At 39.5% G+C, this 20,774-nt stretch overlaps 1 protein-coding gene across 8 annotated transcripts in view; it reads right to left on the reverse strand.

The window, feature by feature from the left end:
- Positions 1 to 202: 202 nt before the first annotated feature.
- Positions 203 to 20,774, reverse strand: part of exoc7 (exocyst complex component 7) — a 58,202-nt gene continuing 37,630 nt past the window's right edge. For all 8 annotated transcript variants that reach the window (XM_055004218.1, XM_055004217.1, XM_055004212.1 and 5 more), the window contains one exon: positions 203 to 8,329. In XM_055004218.1, coding sequence (XP_054860193.1) covers positions 8,203 to 8,329 — 127 coding nt within the window. In that variant the 3' untranslated portion in view covers positions 203 to 8,202. The remainder of the gene's footprint in view (positions 8,330 to 20,774) is intronic.

Below are 20,774 nucleotides of genomic sequence, written 5' to 3' on the forward strand. Positions count from 1 at the left end.
CTGACAACCCGCCGGGGCAGAGCCACCACACGCCACCAGCCCGCAGTACAGCCACAGCGCCCACCAGGACGGCCAATCCAGCCCCCGCAGCCCACCAAGAGCCATCGCACCAGCCTGGACCCGTCGGGCACGCAGGAGAACCCCCCCCGACCACAGCCCCCAGGTCCCGGGGACCCCCCAGCCACAGCAACACGGATGATGGTCCACCCCCGCCACCCCATAGCTATAAGGGGGCCGGGTCCCACCAGTGAGGCCATATTAGTGAGATCCCCCCATTACTCCCTGTTAATATGTCTCCCGATCCCAGACTGGAGACATTATCCCTGCACCGTGATAGTGTAACCCTGAGTGTCATGTGGTGCATTAAAAGTGGGGAGGCTGGGCGAGGCGTCCAGGGGGCGGGCCAGAGGACCACAGAGGATGGCTACTCTGCAGCCTACCCTGGCCCAAGTTCCCCGAGCCGTCCCAGACCTACCCCCAAGGTGTGAGTGTATGTGGTGCATTAAAAAGAAATTAGAGAGCAGGGGAGGCAAGCAAGAGGGTGATGGGGAAGAGACAAGGCCGTAGAGCCCTGCCATCCGCCCCACCACAGAGCTCATCGTTCCCGCCCCCCACCTGCTCTCGGGGCCCTAGCTGTCATGTCCCTATATGTGCCTAAGAGTAACTATATACAGTGACGTGTGGAGTATGTGAAGTGCACAGTAAGAGGCAGTCTGGTGTGGATCCAGCCCATGAGGAGAGAGCAGCGGGGGAGACAGGTAGTAAGACCACCGGTACTGTTGCAGAGGGCCCCCAGAGCCCAGAGGCAAGAGGCCGAGGTGGGCCCACACGAACCCGACCGGCACGGCCAGCACCGAAACCCCCAGAAGTCGCAGCACTAGACCAGCGCCCCGGCAGACGCCGTAGCCCCACCACGGGCCAGCCGCATGCAGCACCCCGCCCCGGAGGGAGGACCAGGCCGCACCACCAGGGAGCGAGGGCCATGAGCCCCCACGCCCACCCCGAAGCCGGCACGTCCAGGATGCAGGGCGCCCACCCCGCAGCACCACTGAGACCCCACCCACCCCACCACTCCCCAGGACAGCACCAGGCCCGGACAGAAGCCCCAGCCAGCAGAAACTAATCTCCAGTGGCGGCACACAGGCAAGTACCAAGGCCTGTGCCCGGATGAGCCAGAGCCACCCCCCCAGAGAGACCACCCGGCCCCCATGCCAGACCCCCAGGCAGCGGAGGGCCCCCAGCCCCCCCAGGGGAGGGAGAGGGACGAGGACGAGCGGCCGGGTAGGAGAGGAGGGAGGAGGAGGGAAGCAGAGCAGGAAAGGACAGGGGAGCGACCGGAGGGCCGACCCACCCCAAACCCCAGGGCCAGCCAGGGCGCCCCAGAAGAGACCAGCCGCCGCCACCCCCAAGGCCCCAGGAGAGTGCACAGACCCAGCAGACCCAGGACTCAAAGGGAGAGACACCGGGGACCCCCACCCCCAGGCAGAGGGGCCCGAGCCATGCCGGCCCTGCAGAGCCAGAGAGCAACCCCAAGAGCAATAGAGAAAGGACACCACCAGTGCATGCACACAGCCTTGAAGTCCATGGTGCCATCCTACTTAAAAAGGTAGAGGGTTAATAAACTGAAATAAAGCAGAGAGAAGTCAGACCATACACACAGACAGAATAATAATTACAATTTTATGAGGGAAATGGCATACGCCCACATACAAGCGGAGGCTATAGATTAATATTTATTGATTTAATAAATGGAGACCATTTTTCTTTGAAGGAGTCCAATTGGTTTTTTCTGATAGCAGATATTCTCTCTAGTGAAATGTGTTCTGTGAGGAGATTCAGCCAATGGATGATGTTGAGGGCTTTCTTATCTTTCCAGTTAACTAAGATAGTTTTTTTGGCGATGGCGATAGCTGCAAGTGTGGGTTGGATATGAATGTCTGGAAGGGCTGTTTGCGTTAGATCACCAATTAGGCAAACGTTCGGGGAATGTGGAATCCCGCAGTCCAAAATATTGGAGAGTTTCTGCGTGATTGTTACCCAGAATTGATAGACGGGTGTACAAAGCCACAGAGCGTGAAAGTAATTGTCAGTCATGTTTTGGGTGCATTGCGTACATGTGTCTGAGCGTGAGAAGCCCATTTTATACAGTTTATATTGCGTTATATGCGTTCTGTGAAGCACCTTAAATTGGATCAATTGTAAGTTGGTGTTTTTAGTCATTTTAAATGTGTTTTCACAGATTTGGGTCCAAAAATCAGAGTCAAAAGATTTGGATACGTCTTTTTCCCATTTTTGAGTTGGTAGGTGTATAGAGTGTGTCTTTGAGAGTAAACCATAAATTTTTGAGAGATTCTTCTTATTTCTTGGAGAGAGTTTCACAATGTAGTCGACAAATTCAGGTGGCTGTAAATCCGTTGGCTGTAAAGTAGTCTGAAGCGATGGAATTCTACTTGTAATAGTCTTCTTTACCTGTAGGTACTGAAGAAAATTTCCATTTCTTATTTCAAATGTTTGGAATAAGTTTATATATGTCCTAAATGTGTTATCATCCAGAAGGTGATGGAGGTGAGTGACTCCTCTCTCTGCCATGTGCTGAAATAAAGAGCTATTTTGTTGTTTGCAAAATCAGGGTTGTGCCAGATTGGGGAGAGTATACTGGGTTTTAATTGGGAGCGTGTGGTTTCCAGTGCTTTCCACCAAGCAGACAAGGTGGAAGCGATCATAGGGTTCTTGAAGCAGGAGTGATGTTTAAGGGCAGAAGTGATAAAGGGAAGGTCAGAGATTTTGATCTGGTTACAATCTAACTGTTCTAGTTCCAGCCAGGAGTTATATTCTTCATGAGGATGTATCCATTTGGTGAGATATTGTATTTGGTTGGATAAATAATAATACATGAAGTTGGGAGCCTCCAGTCCCCCTTCGGATTTATTCTTCTGGAGGGTAGTCAAACTGATTTTAGCCTTTTTATTCTTTGAGTAGAATTTACCAATAGCGGAGTCTAATGATTGGAACCACTTTGATGTGGGTTTAAATGGAATCATGGAGAAAAGATAGTTGATTTTAGGTAATATTTTCATTTTGACTGTAGCTATTCGTCCCAAAAGGGAGATGGAGAGGTTGTTCCAACGCCTCAGATCATCACAGACTTTGTCCAAAAGTGGAGTGAAGTTCAGGTGAACTAATTCTGAGAGTTTGGAGGAAATATTTATGCCCAGATATCTGATGTTGCCAGTAGGAAAAGAATAATGCGAGTTTTGGGCTGCGGGCTTCCACGAGTTTTCTGTTAAAGGTAATATAATTGATTTTGACCAGTTGATGGAGTAGTCTGAAAGACGCGAGAAGGTTGTGATGAGGTTAAATACTTCCTTTACTGAAGTTTTGGGTTCTTGTAGATAAAGTAAAATGTCATCTGCGTATAGGTTAATTTTATGTTCAGACTCCAGAGCACAGATACCTTTGATATCGGTGTTCTGACGTACAGCTGTTGCTAATGGTTCGATAAAGATTGCAAACAATAAGGGAGAGAGTGGGCATCCCTGTCTCGTTCCCCTTTGCAGACTGAAGCTTTGTGAAGTGATCCCATTAGTGGTGACTGTAGCCTTGGGTGAGTTGTACAGAGCTGATACCCACTGGATAAATGATTCTCCGAAGCCAAATTTGTGGAGCACAGCAAAGAGAAAGGACCAATTAACTTTGTCAAAGGCTTTTTCTGCGTCCAGTAACATAACAATAGCTTCTTTGTTGTGGCGTTGCGTCAAAGAGATTAGATTTAGAAGTCTTCTGATGTTGTTGGTGGAGTGTCGGCCATTTATAAATCCTGTTTGATCGCTGTGAATTATTGATGGGATGATTTTCTCCAGCCTAGAGGCGAGAGCTTTTGAGATAATTTTGATGTCGGTGTTGATTAGTGACAGAGGTCGATAGCTAGAGGGAAGCGTAGGATCTTTGTCTGGTTTCAATAATAATTTAATTGCAGCTGTATTCATGTGCGGACTGATATAACCATTATTTTTAATCTCTGTCACTGTCCTGAAGAAAAGGGGTGCTAACATTGACCAAAAATGTTTAAGAAATTCAGCAGGGAAACCATCAGGACCAGGTGCCTTGCCTGCTGGCATACTGTCTAATGCACATTGTAATTCTTTCATAGTCAATGGAGCATCTAATATGTCTCTGTAATTTGACGTTAGTTTGGGCATGTTTAAATTGTTGAGAAAATTATGAATATCTTCCATGTTTGGGTTAGCTGCTGCTGAGTATAAACTCTGGTAATAATTACAGAAGATCTGGTTAATTTCCTGAGGTGACTGAGTATATTTTCCTGAGGGATCCTGAATTGCTGTTATGAATGATTTTTCTTTATTGCGCTGGAGTTGGTTCGCCAGAAATTTTCCTGATTTATTATTGTGTTCGAAATCATTATATCTTAGTTGTTGTAATAAAAACTCTGTTTTCTTGGATAGGATATTATCGAGGTTTAGTTTTGCATTTTGTAGTTCGGACCATAATTGATCACTTGGGTTTATTGCATAATTCTCTGTAAGTTGTTTAATTTTTTCTTCAATTTCTTTCTCTGTTTGTAGATCTTTTTTTTTCTTGTATGAGGAGTACGATATTATTTTACCTCTGATTACGGCCTTTCCAGTTTCCCAAAGCAAAGATGGGGGTAAGTCATCAGAGTCATTGTTTTTTAGAAAGTCTGCCCACTCACTCCTTATTACTCGATCAAATTCTGGATCTTTGAGTAGAGAGATGTTGAGGCGCCAAGTCTGAGGAGGTTTAGGGATGGAATCTGTTTGCAGGCTGAGTGATATTGGTGCATGGTCGCTGATAATGATTGGGTGGATTTTAGTAGTAACTTTATGTGCGATAGAGTTATTTAAGAGGAAAAAGTCAATTCTTGAAAATGTTTTGTGTACCGCAGAGAAAAACGTATAGTCCCTCTTTGTAGGGTTTTTGAGTCTCCAGACGTCGTCTAGTCCGAAATCTTTCATATAGTCATGTATGACTTTAACTGATTGTGACTGTTTAACGTGTATTGGACTATTAGATCGATCTACTGAAGGGTTTAAAACTATGTTGAAGTCACCACCGATAATAGTTATTGAGTTAGCAGATAAGTCTGCTAAGTGAGAGAAAACAGTGTGAAAGAAGGCTGGATCTTCATTATTCGGAGCATAGAGGTTTACAATAGAATATAATTTATTAAAGATTGTTGCCTGGATAATAATATATCTGCCCTCTGAGTCCGTTACTGTACTGTTTAAAGTGAATGGAATTCTCTTATGGACTAGAATGGAGACCCCTCTTTGTCTGCTGTTATAACAAGATGAAAAGATGATACTATAATTCGAGTCTGATAAACATTTTTCTTCCGACTGTAGTAAATGTGTTTCTTGAAGGAGCAAAATATCTGCTTTTAATTTAGAGACATAGTCCATGATTTTAACTCTGTTTGTTTGTGAGCGTATGCCATGAACATTCCAGGCTACGATATTAAACTTGAACATACAGAGAGAAGATGTTCTGTCACTGAGTATGTAGCAATACAATATAACATCTGTGTGTGTCCTTGTGAGCTGTCTGTTGCTGTCTGTGAGCTGTGAGTGTTGGAGAGAGATGCATACAGCAGGTCAGGATCTATATATACATGATATAATAGCACATATTTGCCTGAAAAACTATCAACAAACACATTATAAAACATACAAGCACAATAAACATGGGGGGTACATGGAGTGTGAGTGAGAGTGTGGGGGGTGAGTGTGTGAGAGGGGGAGAGAGCTAAAGGGAGACATATAGAGAGGGAGAGAGAGAAAAGTAGAAGGAGGAGGGGGTTCTCCAGTGGGGAGTGTAGGTTAGGAGAGTGAGACATTTACACCTGTGAGTTTTTTTTTTTTTGTTTGTTTTTTTTTTTTAATAACATTTTCTAACATAAATGACTAAGTGATATATTAAACGTTTAAGCCATTTTTTTTTTTTTTAGAAGAGCCAGGGGGTAATGGAGGGTTCCAGAAATAGCTGCCCATCTATGTACAGTTTGTCCACAACCAGTGCAGTCCGTTTACCTTTCTGTCTGTGTTCTTTCATGATGGGGTATAATACTTTGCGCCTCTCGTTGATTTCCCTGGGAAACTGGTCGTTCATTCCGAACGACGTGCCTTTCAGCTCCCGTCCTTTGCTTCTTACGAGCACTTTCTGCTGGAAGTGCTCGAACTTTGCAATGATGGGACGGTGTCGGTTTCCTCCTCGGGGTCCGAGCCGGTGGACGCGGTGGAAAGTGATGTTTTTCACCGTTTCCGCAGGGATTTTAAGCGCCGACACCATGAAGTTTTTAACAAGGGTCTCTGGGTTATCCGGTGTGGACTCAGGGATACCAGAAAAGATCAGGTTGTCCCGCATGCTCCTCGACTGGATGTCCAGGACGGTCTCCCTCAGGGTTTTGTTTTCTTTTTTAAGTGTATCCACCTCTGAAGTGACCGCTGTCAGCGTGGACCGGAGTTCGGTGTTGTCCCTCTGCAGATCCTCTATCTGCTGGTGGGTGAACTCCAGGCTTGCTTTCAGGTCTTTTATCTCCTGGTGAAGCAAGCTAAGGATATCGAGCTTCTTATTAATTGACTCGAGAACACTTACCTGGATATCCGTGACCTCCAAGTCTTGTGTGTCCGTCGAGGAGTCTGCCTTCTTCCTCTTGCTCGGGTTGGCGTCTTCCATCATGCACCGGACGAAGTAGTCGTCAATAAAGTTCTCAAGGTCCTCCACTGTGAGCACTACCGTTTCCGATCTTGAGCAGGCTATTTAGTTAGGTTGTTGTTTTATTTATTTATTTATTTTTAATACAAATACGTCGAGATAACGGCGATTTGTTTACTTCTCATCTAGCAGCTGGGAGCCGCCATGTTGAATTTCGTCACTCTCACTGAATCTCGCGATCTCACAGCATCTCGCGATCACCCATCTGCTCTGAACTTCTGTTGGATAGTCCCGGAATTTTTTTTGTCACATAACCACTGTTCCCTCTAAGCTGCGCGCGTGCGCAATTGCGCACTGCTGACACGGTCTCTGCGCACAGAAAATCTGCGCTGCGCATAAAAAAAAAAATCCAACCTAAATTGTAAATAAAATAAACACCTAACAATTCGTTCTGTGCTATTTTTCAATGTGAGTCAGTGAGTGACCGGTGACTGGCTGCTGCAGCCAATGATGCGATTCACATACGTATTTACCATAGACTGTATATAATGGTATTTACGCAGCTAATCAACGTCAGACGTCCTTATGTGCAGCCACCGTTGTTCTCATAGATATGAATGAGTAGATAGGCCACGCCCCTTTGAGCTGCGTGCTACGGTGAGGCTAAGCTAGTGGGGGCAAAGTTTCAGTGCATTCCGTTGATGTAGACGGCGTGAAAACGGAAACAACAAGTATGCCGGCTCAGTGTGCTGCATACAATTACACACTGTGCCGTACGATTGAGACAAGGAAACTTGGAATGACTTTTCATAGGTAAGAATAGTTTTTGGCTCGTTTTTCATTATGAAATCTTGTTGAGAGCTTCCAGTCTATGAGAGCTAACTAGTTAGCCACTAGCAAAACGCAAAGGCGAGCTAGCAGCTTGACAACAAAATACCAGACGATTAATAGTAGCTGTAGTATAGTTGTACAAGCAGTAGTAGTAATACTAAAAGTACAAGCAGCAGTAGTAGTATAAACAGCTGTTCTAGAAGTAGTATCAGCATTTGTAATAGTATTACAAGTTGTAGTAGCAGTGCCAGTATCAGCAGCAGTAGTTAGTGTACTACCACTACTACTAGTAGTAGTCACATTGCTATTACTACCACCAATACTACCAGTAGTAGTTATAAAGCCTAACTCATGTATATCCAGATTACCATCTATGTTCTTCCTCCAAACCCATTTTATGATTGGGATTACAGGCAGTTCTTTAGGACTGCTCTCAAATAATTGAAATGTTACTAAACAAGGTTATACTTATCAAATTAAATAGCTCTGGTCTCCAGTATAGTGGCGAATTAGGTTCTTTGTACTTAATTTATTAGCATGATTTCTTTTTAATATGTTGTGTACAGACTTAATTACTTCTCTGTCTACTTTTCTTACTCCATGTAGGTTTCCCAGAGACTAGGGGTTGAGGAGGAATTGGAAGTTTGTCGGCTTAGACCTGGTGTCATTCCATTAGTGTTAAACTTCCCGGCTCATCTTGGAAGAGTACGTGCCAGAAAGACCACGACCAAGCAGCCTTGAGATCTTAGGCAGCGTCTCCCTGAGGTGGATGTTGACGGTGTTCACAGTCAGGTCTGTGGTAATCCTGTCAAAAAACAAAACAGAAAAAAAATCTAGATTATAAATCAACATGTAACCAAAGCACTCTGTGTATAACACCATAGTATAGGATGTAGTTCAGAAAATGTCAAAGTATAGTATGCTTTACTCAAGAATAACATAGTATGGCCTGAAGTTCATAGTACAGCATGTTGGCAAGAAAAAACAACAAAACATAGATTATTATGTGGTTCAAAAAGCGCAAAATGATAGGATGTTACCTAAAATTGTCATGTATGTGGTTCAAAAAATGTCATAGTGCAGTATATTGTAATTCAAGAAAACAGGAGTATAATATGTCATCTAAAAAATGCCATAGAATAATAATTTCATTGCACCAGTAAAAGTATAGTAACTTTTAAAACTGTTCGAATTCTTATATGTTGCTAAAAAAAACTAAAACAAAAAAAAGTCACAGTAATATGTCAATTAAAAAAGCCTATAGTATAGCGTGTCGCCCAACAAACATTATAGTATAGCATGTCGCTCTAAAAACGTCACAGTATAGCCTTTAGTCCACAGCTGTCAGTAGGTGAGGAGCAACACAAAAACAGTCCAAACGCTGGTTTCCAGAGGGTTAGACGAGAATTTATTTGAAAGAGTAAGTTTACAACAACACAACATGTGAGGGGGTTAAAAACAAATGGGTGTTAGTAAAATAAAAATAAATAAACAGAACTAAAAGTGAACTTCACGTTGACATTGATGGGCATTCCAACCAGGAACAAAGTAAAAGATAATCAATACGAAAAAAAACCTCTTCCTGTTCACCTCTTAAAACCCAAAACACACCGCAGTAGCACCCTAAACTAAAACTTTCAATGGGTTCCCTGTTTTCCTTTGTGAACAATTCAAAGGTCCCTCTCTATCTCCCCACACATCTACCAACCACTGGAACACATCTCCAAAGTTCTGCCGGACCAGCCCAGCTTCCCCTCAGAAGAAGTGCTGCCATCTGCCAGATGAAGGAGCCTTTTGAGAGGCAGCTGGCATCGTGATTGGACTGTACTTTGGTCTGTTCCAATCCAGCTTCAGCTCCAGAGACGGCAGGCGGGACGAGTCAACGGAGGCCGGGTGGACGAAGGCATGCAGCTGAGTACAATCCAGAAAACAACAGAGGAGGAGTGCAGCAGCCCAGGGCCAGAACAAACAGAGTAGCATCGTATGTCTCTTAGAAAACATCATAGTATAGCCTTTGGTATGAAAAAACAGCATAATATACATTGTATATTGTACAAAAAACAAGTCAAAGGAAAGAGACATACATTGTAGAATTGTAGTAATTGTGGACTGACTGATTTACTGATTATTAGTATTTTATTTTTTACTGATTTACGATAATAAATACATATAAAAATGGCGCTACTTTGGCTCTGAACCTTTATCTACCTGTGGTCGCTCTGTCTTCTGGAGTGATTTGATTGGTTATACGTAACAAGTAAAACTCCTTTAACTTAACATCTGTAAACAAAACAAAAACACATCAACAAAGTCTTCTGTTAAAGTTTGTGTTCTTCTAAGTTTAACTCCAAGATTTTGAATACTTTCATTTACTGCAAATGAATATCTACTCCAAATGTCTCACTAATAATCATTATCAGCCTTAAAAACCCACAAAACACCCCTTTATACTCGACCACACTTAGTACAGTCTGGTTCCCCCTTCTATAAATCTGCTTGGAATCTTCCACTTCCTGTTTGTCAAAGTGGCCTTCTACTTGGACAGGTTTTGTTGGAGCTCATGCAACAAACATTTTGGGTAACTGCGCTTTAATATGGATGGATGACACTGAATTAGAGTCTGTTTTAATGAGACTGAGTTAAGATGTGTAGCTCTGTCATTAAATAGGAAATTATTTCTCAGAATTCACAGAAAAGTCTGAAATGTTTGCTAGGTTAGCGTCCCACATGTTCTTTGGCTCAGCTAAAGCTAACTCTCGCCAACTTCTGGATCTCTTGAGTTGCTTGTTGTTAAAATATCTTGCTATAGGTGCTGAAGCTCAAAAAGTCTGAGATGTTTGTTCAAAATAAGCTCATTCTCAAGTCTTATCTGAACTGTCCTCTTTTGTTTGAACTTTCCCTAAACTTAGGAGTTAATGACAGAGCAGCACATCCAGACTCAGTCTCATTTATGTAGAGATTAAACTTCAGTGTGATTCATTGATGTTGAAGTGCAGTTTTTCAAATGTTTGTTGCACATGCTCCTGACCAAACCAGTCCAGGTGGAAGACGATGTGAAGACAAAGCTCCAGAGGATGAATATCACACATTTACATAGGAAATAAATGTCCTTTAATTAGACATTGTCATGCAAATGTTGGATTTCCCTTTAATGATGTTCAAATCTTTGTTGAGTGCTTTGTTGATGTTGGTTTCTAAATGTTTTTTGACATTCGGCCCCAAAGATTAAAACCTTCTACGGCTCACAAGCTGCAACAATTCACACATTATCAACTATCTTTCTGACTAAACTAAGATAAAAAGTGAAAAACTGCCTGATTCCTGCATCATGAATGTAAATCTTTTTGGTTTTTATGACCGTAAACTGAATATATTTGGGCTTGATATTTTATAAACCAAAACAAGAAATGAATTACTGGAGAAAACGACAGATTAATGGACAAAGAAAATGTGTTTTCTAACATATATGGCTGAATTACTCCAACATTACAAGATACATACAATTTTAATTCAATTTCATTTATGTAACGCTAATTACAGGTCAAATTGTCTCAAGATGCTTTATTATTATATTTTTTGTCACATTTAAAATATGACAAAGTAAGAAATTTAAACCTCTTGACTAATCCAATTTATTATTTAGTTTTTAAGAGACTAATTGACAATTGAAACTTTCTCCACTAAAACTAATAAACATGAGGTCAAATAGAAGGAACAGTTTTAAATACTGCAGTCCCACGACGACAAGAATAAAGTTTCTCAACAAAAACTAAATCTGCTGGTGGATTCCATTAAAGTCCTAATAAAGGATAATTAAGTGTGATACTAAAGGTTTGTGGTGCTAAAAATCTCAAAGTAAAGATATCGAGTTGAACATTTGGATGGAGGTTGATAAAAGTTGACCTTCTTTCATTTCTCTGGAGCGACTCCATGGATTTTATGGATGGTGGTTAAAGACCTGCTCTTCTAGTGGTCTCCCTTCTAGTCGCTGTAGAAAGTCAGTCCATCCTGGCCGACTTCGACACCTCACAACTTGTTCTGCCTCCGACCTGGTGGAAACTCAAGAAACTCGGGAAAACCTGTCGAGACTCGAGGAACTCATTGAGACTCGAAGAACTCGTCGGGCGGGGGAAGGTGTGGTGGGCAGTGGGGGGAGGTGGGGGAGTAGAGGGGGGAGGCCGCCACCCACCTCCCTGCCTACTCTCCGCCCTGACTCCACCCAGACTCCGCCTTGGCTCCGCCCATGTGGTCACTTCAGGAACTACGATGCCAAAGGGACGACGAAATTATTTCTTTTTATCTGATCTGTAGCTCAGTGAGTTAAGGATTTGCCTATGGAGCTGCAGGTCGCTGGTTCAAGACCAGGCACTTCTTAAATTTTCTCAAAATACTGACAAAGACAATGAAAGAAAAAGACCAGTGGTGGGTCTTGAACCTGCGACCTTCCAGTTGGTAGTCTGTCTTCTTATCCCCTGAGCTACTGGCTCAGATACTAATTCTTCTTTTTTTTGCGCATTTATCATCTATTTTTTGTCGTTTTTGAGTTTTTTTTTTAACTCGGGTTTCGACTCGACCATTTTTCTCAGGAGGTTGGACTTCAGCCTTTGTGCTGGAGGGTTGAACCCTCAGTTCCAAGACTTTCCAAAGCCTCCACACCTCCCAAGTCCTCAGGACCTGAGCTTTCAGACAGTCCAAGGACTGATATCTTCTAAGTCCCACAGTAGTTCTCTGTTAGTTTGAACTTTCAGACAGTCTGAGGACTGAAATCTTCTAAGTTCTTGAGTAGTTCTCTGTTAGTTTGAACCTTTCGACAGTCTGAGGACTGAAATCGTAAAAGTTTCTCAGTACTTCTCTGTTAGTTTGAACTTTCTGGTTAACAGAAGCCTTAAAACTTGTGACCATGAGTCTTGATTTCACATTTAGACAATCCATCTGAGTTCTTCTCAGACTTTCACCTGTGGGTTTTTTAGAAACCCTGAACAAACTTTGATTCTCTTCACTGAACAGTAAAGTTTGTGGAGATCAGAAGGTAACATTAGTTTGATAAATGCCTTCAACTACTAGTAGACTTAATCTGGAAAGCAGTTTTCTGAAATGAGTTCTTAGTAAATCTATCCACAATCAAACCAAGAACACAGAAAGAGGAAATGTTTGAAGAAACAACTTGATGTTTTCATTTCAGACTAGAAAACGCTTTAAGATTTTTATCTGTTTTTGCTCTTTTTGATCATTTCATTGTCTCTTCTGTTTAATTTGATCTTCTAAAGTCTAACTGGTGTCTTTTCAAATGTTTTGTCTTTAGTTTGATTCTTCTTAAACGTTTAGTTTTGCTCTTTTCTCACCTTTTATTCTTTTCTAATGTCTGATTTGATTTCCAAATGTTTTGTCTTTTTAATGTTTAATTGTTTTTTCAAATGTTTTATCGGCTTGTTTGAGTTTTTTTTTCCTTTCCCAATATTTAATGTTTCGATTAAATCTTTAAGGTTTTTCTTTTTAAATGTTTTACCACCTTTTAATGTTTAATTTTCTTTTTAAATGCTTCATTGTATTTTCTGTTTAATTCCTATTTGAAGTTTTATTGTCTTTAAGGTGTAATTTTCGAATTAAACATTTAATTTTTTAATTAAATGTTTTGTCTTTTTAAAGGTTTAATAATCTAATTAAATGTTTTGCATTTTTAAAAAATGTTTAATATTCTTCTCGTTTAATTGTATTTTTTAAATGTTTAATTATGGAAAACATTTTATCTGTAATTTTTAATATTTGTATTTTTAAAATTTAGTTTAATTTCATAATGACATGTATTGTATTTCGTTGAATTATCTAATATTTATATCCAATATTTTGTCTGTTTAATATCATTTAATTGTATTTAATGTTTAACTATATTATTCGATAAACAAAACATTTAATTAGATTATTAAACCTTTAAAAAGACAAAACATTTAATTAAAAAATTAAATGTTTAATTCGAAAATTACATCTTAAATTTCTTAAATTTTTTTAATAATAAAACTTTTTAAAAGTTTTATTGTATTAAATGTTTTTTCCTTTGATTTAATTGCTTTTTGTTATGAAGTTTATTTCTTTAATCTTCTTTTTCTGTCAAGATTTTAACCCCAACCTTAAAAATGAAATAAACCTTAAATCACAATGAAAATACATCTGTTGTCACAATCATGAGTTAGTCAATTATTCAGTTTATCAATTCAACTTTATTTGTTTAGCACCTTTCACACAGACGACAAAACTAAACAAGCAAAGAGACAAAACTGCTAAAACTATGATTAAAACTCAAAAACAAACAAAAAAGATTTAACATGGTAATAAAATATTTTGTGTCCAGGGGATGGAGGAAGTTTATTGAAGTCTTCCTGGGCTCACATGGTAAATCATTTAAAATATAAACTTGATATTCAGTCCAAGGAAACTGCAGAGCGACAGAAGAACCAACAATATCTCCCGTTTTCTCCTTTAATGAGTCGACTTTTCTTGTGCTTTCAGACCAAAGAACTACAGACTCTTCACAACCTGCTCAAACTCTTGGTACAGGACCTCACCACACGGGTCAAGAAGGTTTCTGTCTCATTTCTACTCTGAAGCTCACCTTCTCCTGCTCAAACTGCTGACAAATGTTTCTGCTGCTCTAAAGTCTGGTCTCCAGAACTTCCTAAAAACTCTCAAAGTCTCTTCTGCTGCAGGTTGCTTTGTAGAACTGTTCCAGAAAACCTCACTAAACCACATGGAGGAGCCTCAAGATAGTCGTCCAAATGAAACCATACAAAAACCAAACTAGCACAACCCAAATGCTAAAGTCTCCTGCAGCCAACCAGAGAAGCTCTGAGAACAGAGAATCAGGACAGGAACTCTTACCTTCTGGACAACCAACGTTGGTTCACAAACAAGAATACAGAATGTGTCTGACCAAAAACCTCTGAAGACTCACTACAGCCAAGATAAAGACACAACTCAGCTGCATCAAATCCACTAATCACTGCACACATTAGCACCATGTGCTAACTGTGGCTAAAGAACCACATTTACCAAGACAACTATCCAGTACAAAGCCCTAAAACACACCAAGAAACACATTAAAGACGATTTTACTGCTGGAAGCTGCAAGCCAACGCCTAAAGAACAAACTGAAGCAACGGAGCCAAACCCAGTTCAGTGGTGGAGAAGCAGAGGAAATGTTTGTCTGCAGCTAAATAAAGCAGGAAGACACTGAGCTGCTCAGGTGTTCCTGATAACACCAAGCAGCCACCTGGACAGCCAATAGGAACACAGCTTCCTGGAAGTCCAGAGGGCTGGGTTAGTGAAGGAAATTTAATTTAAAGTTGAAGCAGAAAGTTAACAAAGAAAGTTGAAAACCACCTTCTGATACCTGAAATCTCTGAGTTTTCACACAAAGAACACCTGAACATGTCAAACTGGTTCCATAGTAGAACCATCATTGTAAAAACGTCATACTATGGTGTGTTGCTCAAAAAACATTAGGACCCGGCTGTCAGGGGACAAACATGTAAGAAACATGAGAATAGAGAGAACCCAACCAGTAGGTCACAGTTTATCATCCCCCAGTCATCTCCTGAAGTCCATATGGTGAGAGACATCAGTATCTGGTTGTTAATTTACCAGAGGATGCTTATAATCATGCTGATGTGGTCTGTACTCTACAGTATTTTAGTGACTCAATAAATGCCTAAGTTGTTTTTTTTAAAATGCTTTTTAGTTTTTAATAAACATTTAACAGCCTATATGTAATCAATAAATGGCCTTTGCCTATCTTAAGAAAAATTCACTCAGAACTCTGATATGTTAACAGTACTAAATAAATCAATAAATACATGCATACACACAAAAATAAGTTAATACATTAACTGTGTTAACATAAGATTTAGATTTTTAAAAAGTTGTTTATGTTTTTGCAGAATCCAGTATTGCTCACTGGTTGGTCATTACATTTTGTTAGTTTGATTTCACTGTTTAAAATGATGCCACCTCTTTTCAGAGAGAACCTGTGATAATAAAACAATACAAAATTTTTAGTTCTGTGTTAATAAAGCACTTAAAGCTTTAAGTATGGCTAAATGTTTTTTTCAAAATTAAATATATCACTCCTTAGGTGGTAGTGGCCCCAAGTTCAGTAAAGTTGGAAAGATATTCACAGATTGGGACTTCCAGCATCAATAACTCATTAGATATAGGTTGTCAAAACATAAACGGTGCATCTTTCCCATCGTTGCAAGGCAGACAATGTGCTACAAGCCCAGTTTTATCAAAAGTAGCTGTCTTTCAAGCTACAGAATAACATTGGTGTCTATGGAGTGAACAGGGTCCGTCTGCAATTTGCAAAACCACTGCAACAGTAAAGAGAGACAAATATTCAATAACTTCACTCTTATACATTGTAGTGTCACTAAAATCACTGCAGCCTTCAACTGGCTCCTGTTGACAAAGTGTTTTAACAGAAATGTAAATGCTGTAATTTGATTCTTTTAATGAACCATGTAACTTGAATGGATGCGATGCTGGTGTGACCACAGTGCACACGTCTGATGTTGCTCACAGTGGTCCAAGGAACGCTCAGGGAGTTTGTGTGTTTGCTCAGACTCAGGAAAAATTAGAGGGAACATTGCCCATGAGGCATGTATACATGGTGACAAACTGTTAGAACTGCACTTGCGGATGTTTTATTGATATCTCACATGGCACATGTAGACTGTGAAATATTCATGCAGGTTATTGATCGCTGCGTAGTAACCGGATATTGTGTTGTTGTCAGACAACATGGCCGGGATCCTCACACGGAGGAACAGCTACAGCAGCCTCCAGAAGAGTGTCTACCACGTCCCCGTGGTCATTTCTGACGGAGAGTTCCCCATGCAGAGCAGCACCAACACGCTGACCATCAGGGTTTGCACCTGCGACCGCGAAGGCAACATGAAGCTGTGCAACGCTGAGGCGTTGACGGCGAGGGCAGGACTCAGCACTGGAGCCCTGGTGGCCATTTTGCTTTCCGTCATCATCTTGCTCAGTGAGTAGCGGCTGCTCTGGGAACACATTTGTTGTTCAGGTTGAGCTGTATTTAACCAGGGAGGCTTCACTGACAACAGGAATTTAAAGCTTCTTACTAAAGCAAAGCGACCACTGGCAGGTGTTTAAGAGACAGTTTCATATTTCGCCCCTTAATTTGATTTATCACTTCCTGTGGGCGGATAATCCTGCCAGTGACCACAGCTGTCTTTTTAATTTGATTCCAGCAGCAAAGATCTAAAGCATCTCAGCTATCTGAACAGGACACTGTGCTTTATTCAAATGTGGGCTTTATTTTATTGCATAGAACCACTGCCTGGTGCAGCTTTCAAGGTCAGATTTTGAACATGTATAAAGCAGCTAATTTCTATGTAAAGCAATAGAGAAGTATTAGTATCTTTAGCAAAAAACAAAGCCACACTTCCTCTGTGAGTGTTGTGATTCCAGCAACATTTTGTGTGCATGTGAATCCCTCCCACTGAATCTGACCACACCAAAAAGTGCAGTCCAATGTTCACCCAATGCCCAAAAAAACAAAACACACAAAAGTATTGTATTTATGTTATGTGCCTAATTTAGGTACAGTCCCTTCATTCCGACTGAGTCTTGATCTTTATGTCTGTTTCCACACTTGAGGAAGCAGCAGTGAAAGAAAAAGACGAGACCTGCAACACAGTAGTAGAAAACACATAAAACACCCAAAACGAGAGAAATCCAGATTAACTTTCTTAGCCTCCAGTTTGATCAGACTAGTTTATCACCGAGTATCTCCCCGTATCAAATCCCAATCTGACATCATTTTCGTAAATAATACACTTCAAGCATTTCAGATTAGCTGTAGCATGTGGGTGTGCCGCTTGTATTGTTAAATAATATAGTGTCCAGAGGAGGCAGGCAGTGTTGTGTTATCAAGCAGAGAGCATTGTGGGAGTTCAGGTAAAATAAGGGCACCATGACAAGGTCTCCAGTGATGCTTAATGACCTCTGAGTGCTGCATTTATGTTAAATGAAGTTGGGATTAACTATGTTAGCGGTTCCTACATCCAAGGGTCACAATATGGGTGACTTTTAACCCATGTTGTTCATCAAAGCGTTAAGAAGATTTCTGGAGTGTTTTTCACAGCCTCCTTTACATTATTTCATCATATGGCACGTTTTTACAACATGTTTGAAAAATCGCTTTTTTTTTCGACATAGTATAGTAAGGCGTTTTTTTTGCGCCAAAATTCATGATGATTTTTTTTCAAAGAAAACCTTTCTGGAGTGTTTTTCACGCCCTCCTTTACATTATTTCATCATATGGCACGTTTTTACAACATGTTTGAAAAATGGCATTTTTTTTCGACATAGTATAGTAAGGCGTTTTTTTTGCGCCAAAATTCATGATGATTTTTTTTTCAAAGAAAACCTTTCTGGAGTGTTTTTCACGCCCTCCTTTACATTATTTCATCATATGGCACGTTTTTACAACATGTTTGAAAAATGGCATTTTTTTTCGACATAGTATAGTAAGGCGTTTTTTTTGCGCCAAAATTCATGATGATTTTTTTTCAAAGAAAACCTTTCTGGAGTGTTTTTCACGCCCTCCTTTACATTATTTCATCATATGGCACGTTTTTACAACATGTTTGAAAAATGGCATTTTTTTTCGACATAGTATAGTAAGGCGTTTTTTTTGCGCCAAAATTCATGATGATTTTTTTTTCAAAGAAAACCTTTCTGGAGTGTTTTTCACGCCCTCCTTTACATTATTTCATCATATGGCACGTTTTTACAACATGTTTGAAAAATGGCATTTTTTTTCGACATAGTATAGTAAGGCGGTTTTTTTGCGCCAAAATTCATGATGATTTTTTTTTCAAAGAAAACCTTTCTGGAGTGTTTTTCACGCCCTCCTTTACATTATTTCATCATATGGCACGTTTTTACAACATGTTTGAAAAATGGCATTTTTTTTCGACATAGTATAGTAAGGCATTTTTTTTGCGCCAAAATTCATGATGATTTTTTTTTCAAAGAAAACCTTTCTGGAGTGTTTTTCACGCCCTCCTTTACATTATTTCATCATATGGCACGTTTTTACAACATGTTTGAAAAATGGCATTTTTTTTCGACATAGTATAGTAAGGCGTTTTTTTTGCGCCAAAATTCATGATTTTTTTTTCAAAGAAAACCTTTCTGGAGTGTTTTTCACACCCTCCTTTACTTTATTTCATCATATGGCACGCTTTTACATCATGTTTGAAAAATGGCATTTTTTTTCGACATAGTATAGTAAGGCGTTTTTTTTTGCGCCAAAATTCATGATGATTTTTTTTTCAAAGAAAACCTTTCTGGAGTGTTTTTCATGGCCTCCTTTACATTATTTCATCATATGGCACGTTTTTACAACATGTTTGAAAAATGGCATTTTTTTTCGACATAGTATAGTAAGGTGTTTTTTTGCGCCAAAATTCATGATGATTTTTTTTTCAAAGAAAACCTTTCTGGAGTGTTTTTCACGCCCTCCTTTACATTATTTCATCATATGGCACGTTTTTACAACATGTTTGAAAAATGGCATTTTTTTTCGACATAGTATAGTAAGGTGTTTTTTTGCGCCAAAATTCATGATGATTTTTTTTTTCAAAGAAAACCTTTCTGGAGTGTTTTTTACGCCCTCCTTTACTTTATTTCATCATATGGCACGTTTTTACAACATGTTTGAAAAATGGCATTTTTTTTACATAGTATAGTAAGGCGGTTTTTTTTGCGCCAAAATTCATGATGATTTTCTTTTCAAAGAAAACCTTTCTGGAGTGTTTTTCACGCCCTCCTTTACTTTATTTCATCATATGGCACGTTTTTACAACATGTTTGAAAAATGGCATTTTTTTTCGACATAGTATAGTAAGACGTTTTTTTTTGCACCAAAATTCATGATGATTTTTTTTTTCAAAGAAAACCTTTCTGGAGTGTTTTTCACGCCCTCCTTTACATTATTTCATCATATGGCACGTTTTTACAACATGTTTGAAAAATGGCATTTTTTTTCGACATAGTATAGTAAGGTGTTTTTTTGCGCCAAAATTCATGATGATTTTTTTTTCAAAGAAAACCTTTCTGGAGTGTTTTTCATGGCCTCCTTTACATTATTTCATCATATGGCACGTTTTTACAACATGTTTGAAAAATCTCATTTTTTTTTCGACATAGTATAGTAAGGCGTTTTTTTTTGCGCCAAAATTCATGATGATTTTCTTTTCAAAGAAAACCTTTCTGGAGTGTTTTTCACGCCCTCCTTTACTTTATTTCATCATATGGCACGTTTTTACAGCATGTTTGAAAAATCACATTTTTTTATGACATAGTATAGTAAGGCGTTTTTTTTTGCGCCAAAATTCATGATGATTTTTTTTTCAAAGAAAACCTTTCTGGAGTGTTTTTCACGCCCTCCTTTACATTATTTCATCATATGGCACGTTTTTACAACATGTTTGAAAAATGGCATTTTTTTTCGACATAGTATAGTAAGGTGTTTTTTTGCGCCAAAATTCATGATGATTTTTTTTTCAAAGAAAACCTTTCTGGAGTGATTTTCACGCCCTCCTTTACATTATTTCATCATATGGCACGTTTTTACAACATGTTTGAAAAATCTCATTTTTTTTTCGACATAGTATAGTAAGGCGTTTTTTTTTGCGCCAAAATTCATGATGATTTTTTTTTCAAAGAAAACCTTTCTGGAGTGTTTTTCACGCCCTCCTTTACTTTATTTCATCATATGGCACGTTTTTACAACATGTTTGAAAAATGGCATTTTTTTTCGACATAGTATAGTAAGGCGTTTTTTTTTGCGCCAAAATTCATGATGATTTTTTTTTTCAAAGAAAACCTTTCTGGAGTGTTTTTCACGCCCTCCTTTACTTTATTTCATCATATGGCACGTTTTTACAACATGTTTAAAAAATGGCATTTTTTTTCGACATAGTATAGTAAGGCGTTTTTTTTGCGCCAAAATTCATGATGATGTTCTTTTCAAAGAAAACCTTTCTGGAGTGTTTTTCACACCCTCCTTTACATTATTTCATCATATGGCACGTTTTTATAACATGTTTGAAAAATGGCATTTTTTTTCGACATAGTATAATTCAATTCAATTCAATTCAATTCAATTTTATTTATATAGCGCCAATTACAGTCAAATTGTCTCGAGACGCTTTACAGAACCCATA

This window comes from Amphiprion ocellaris, chromosome 18, assembly GCF_022539595.1.
Source record: "Amphiprion ocellaris isolate individual 3 ecotype Okinawa chromosome 18, ASM2253959v1, whole genome shotgun sequence".
Lineage (NCBI taxonomy): Eukaryota > Metazoa > Chordata > Actinopteri > Pomacentridae > Amphiprion > Amphiprion ocellaris.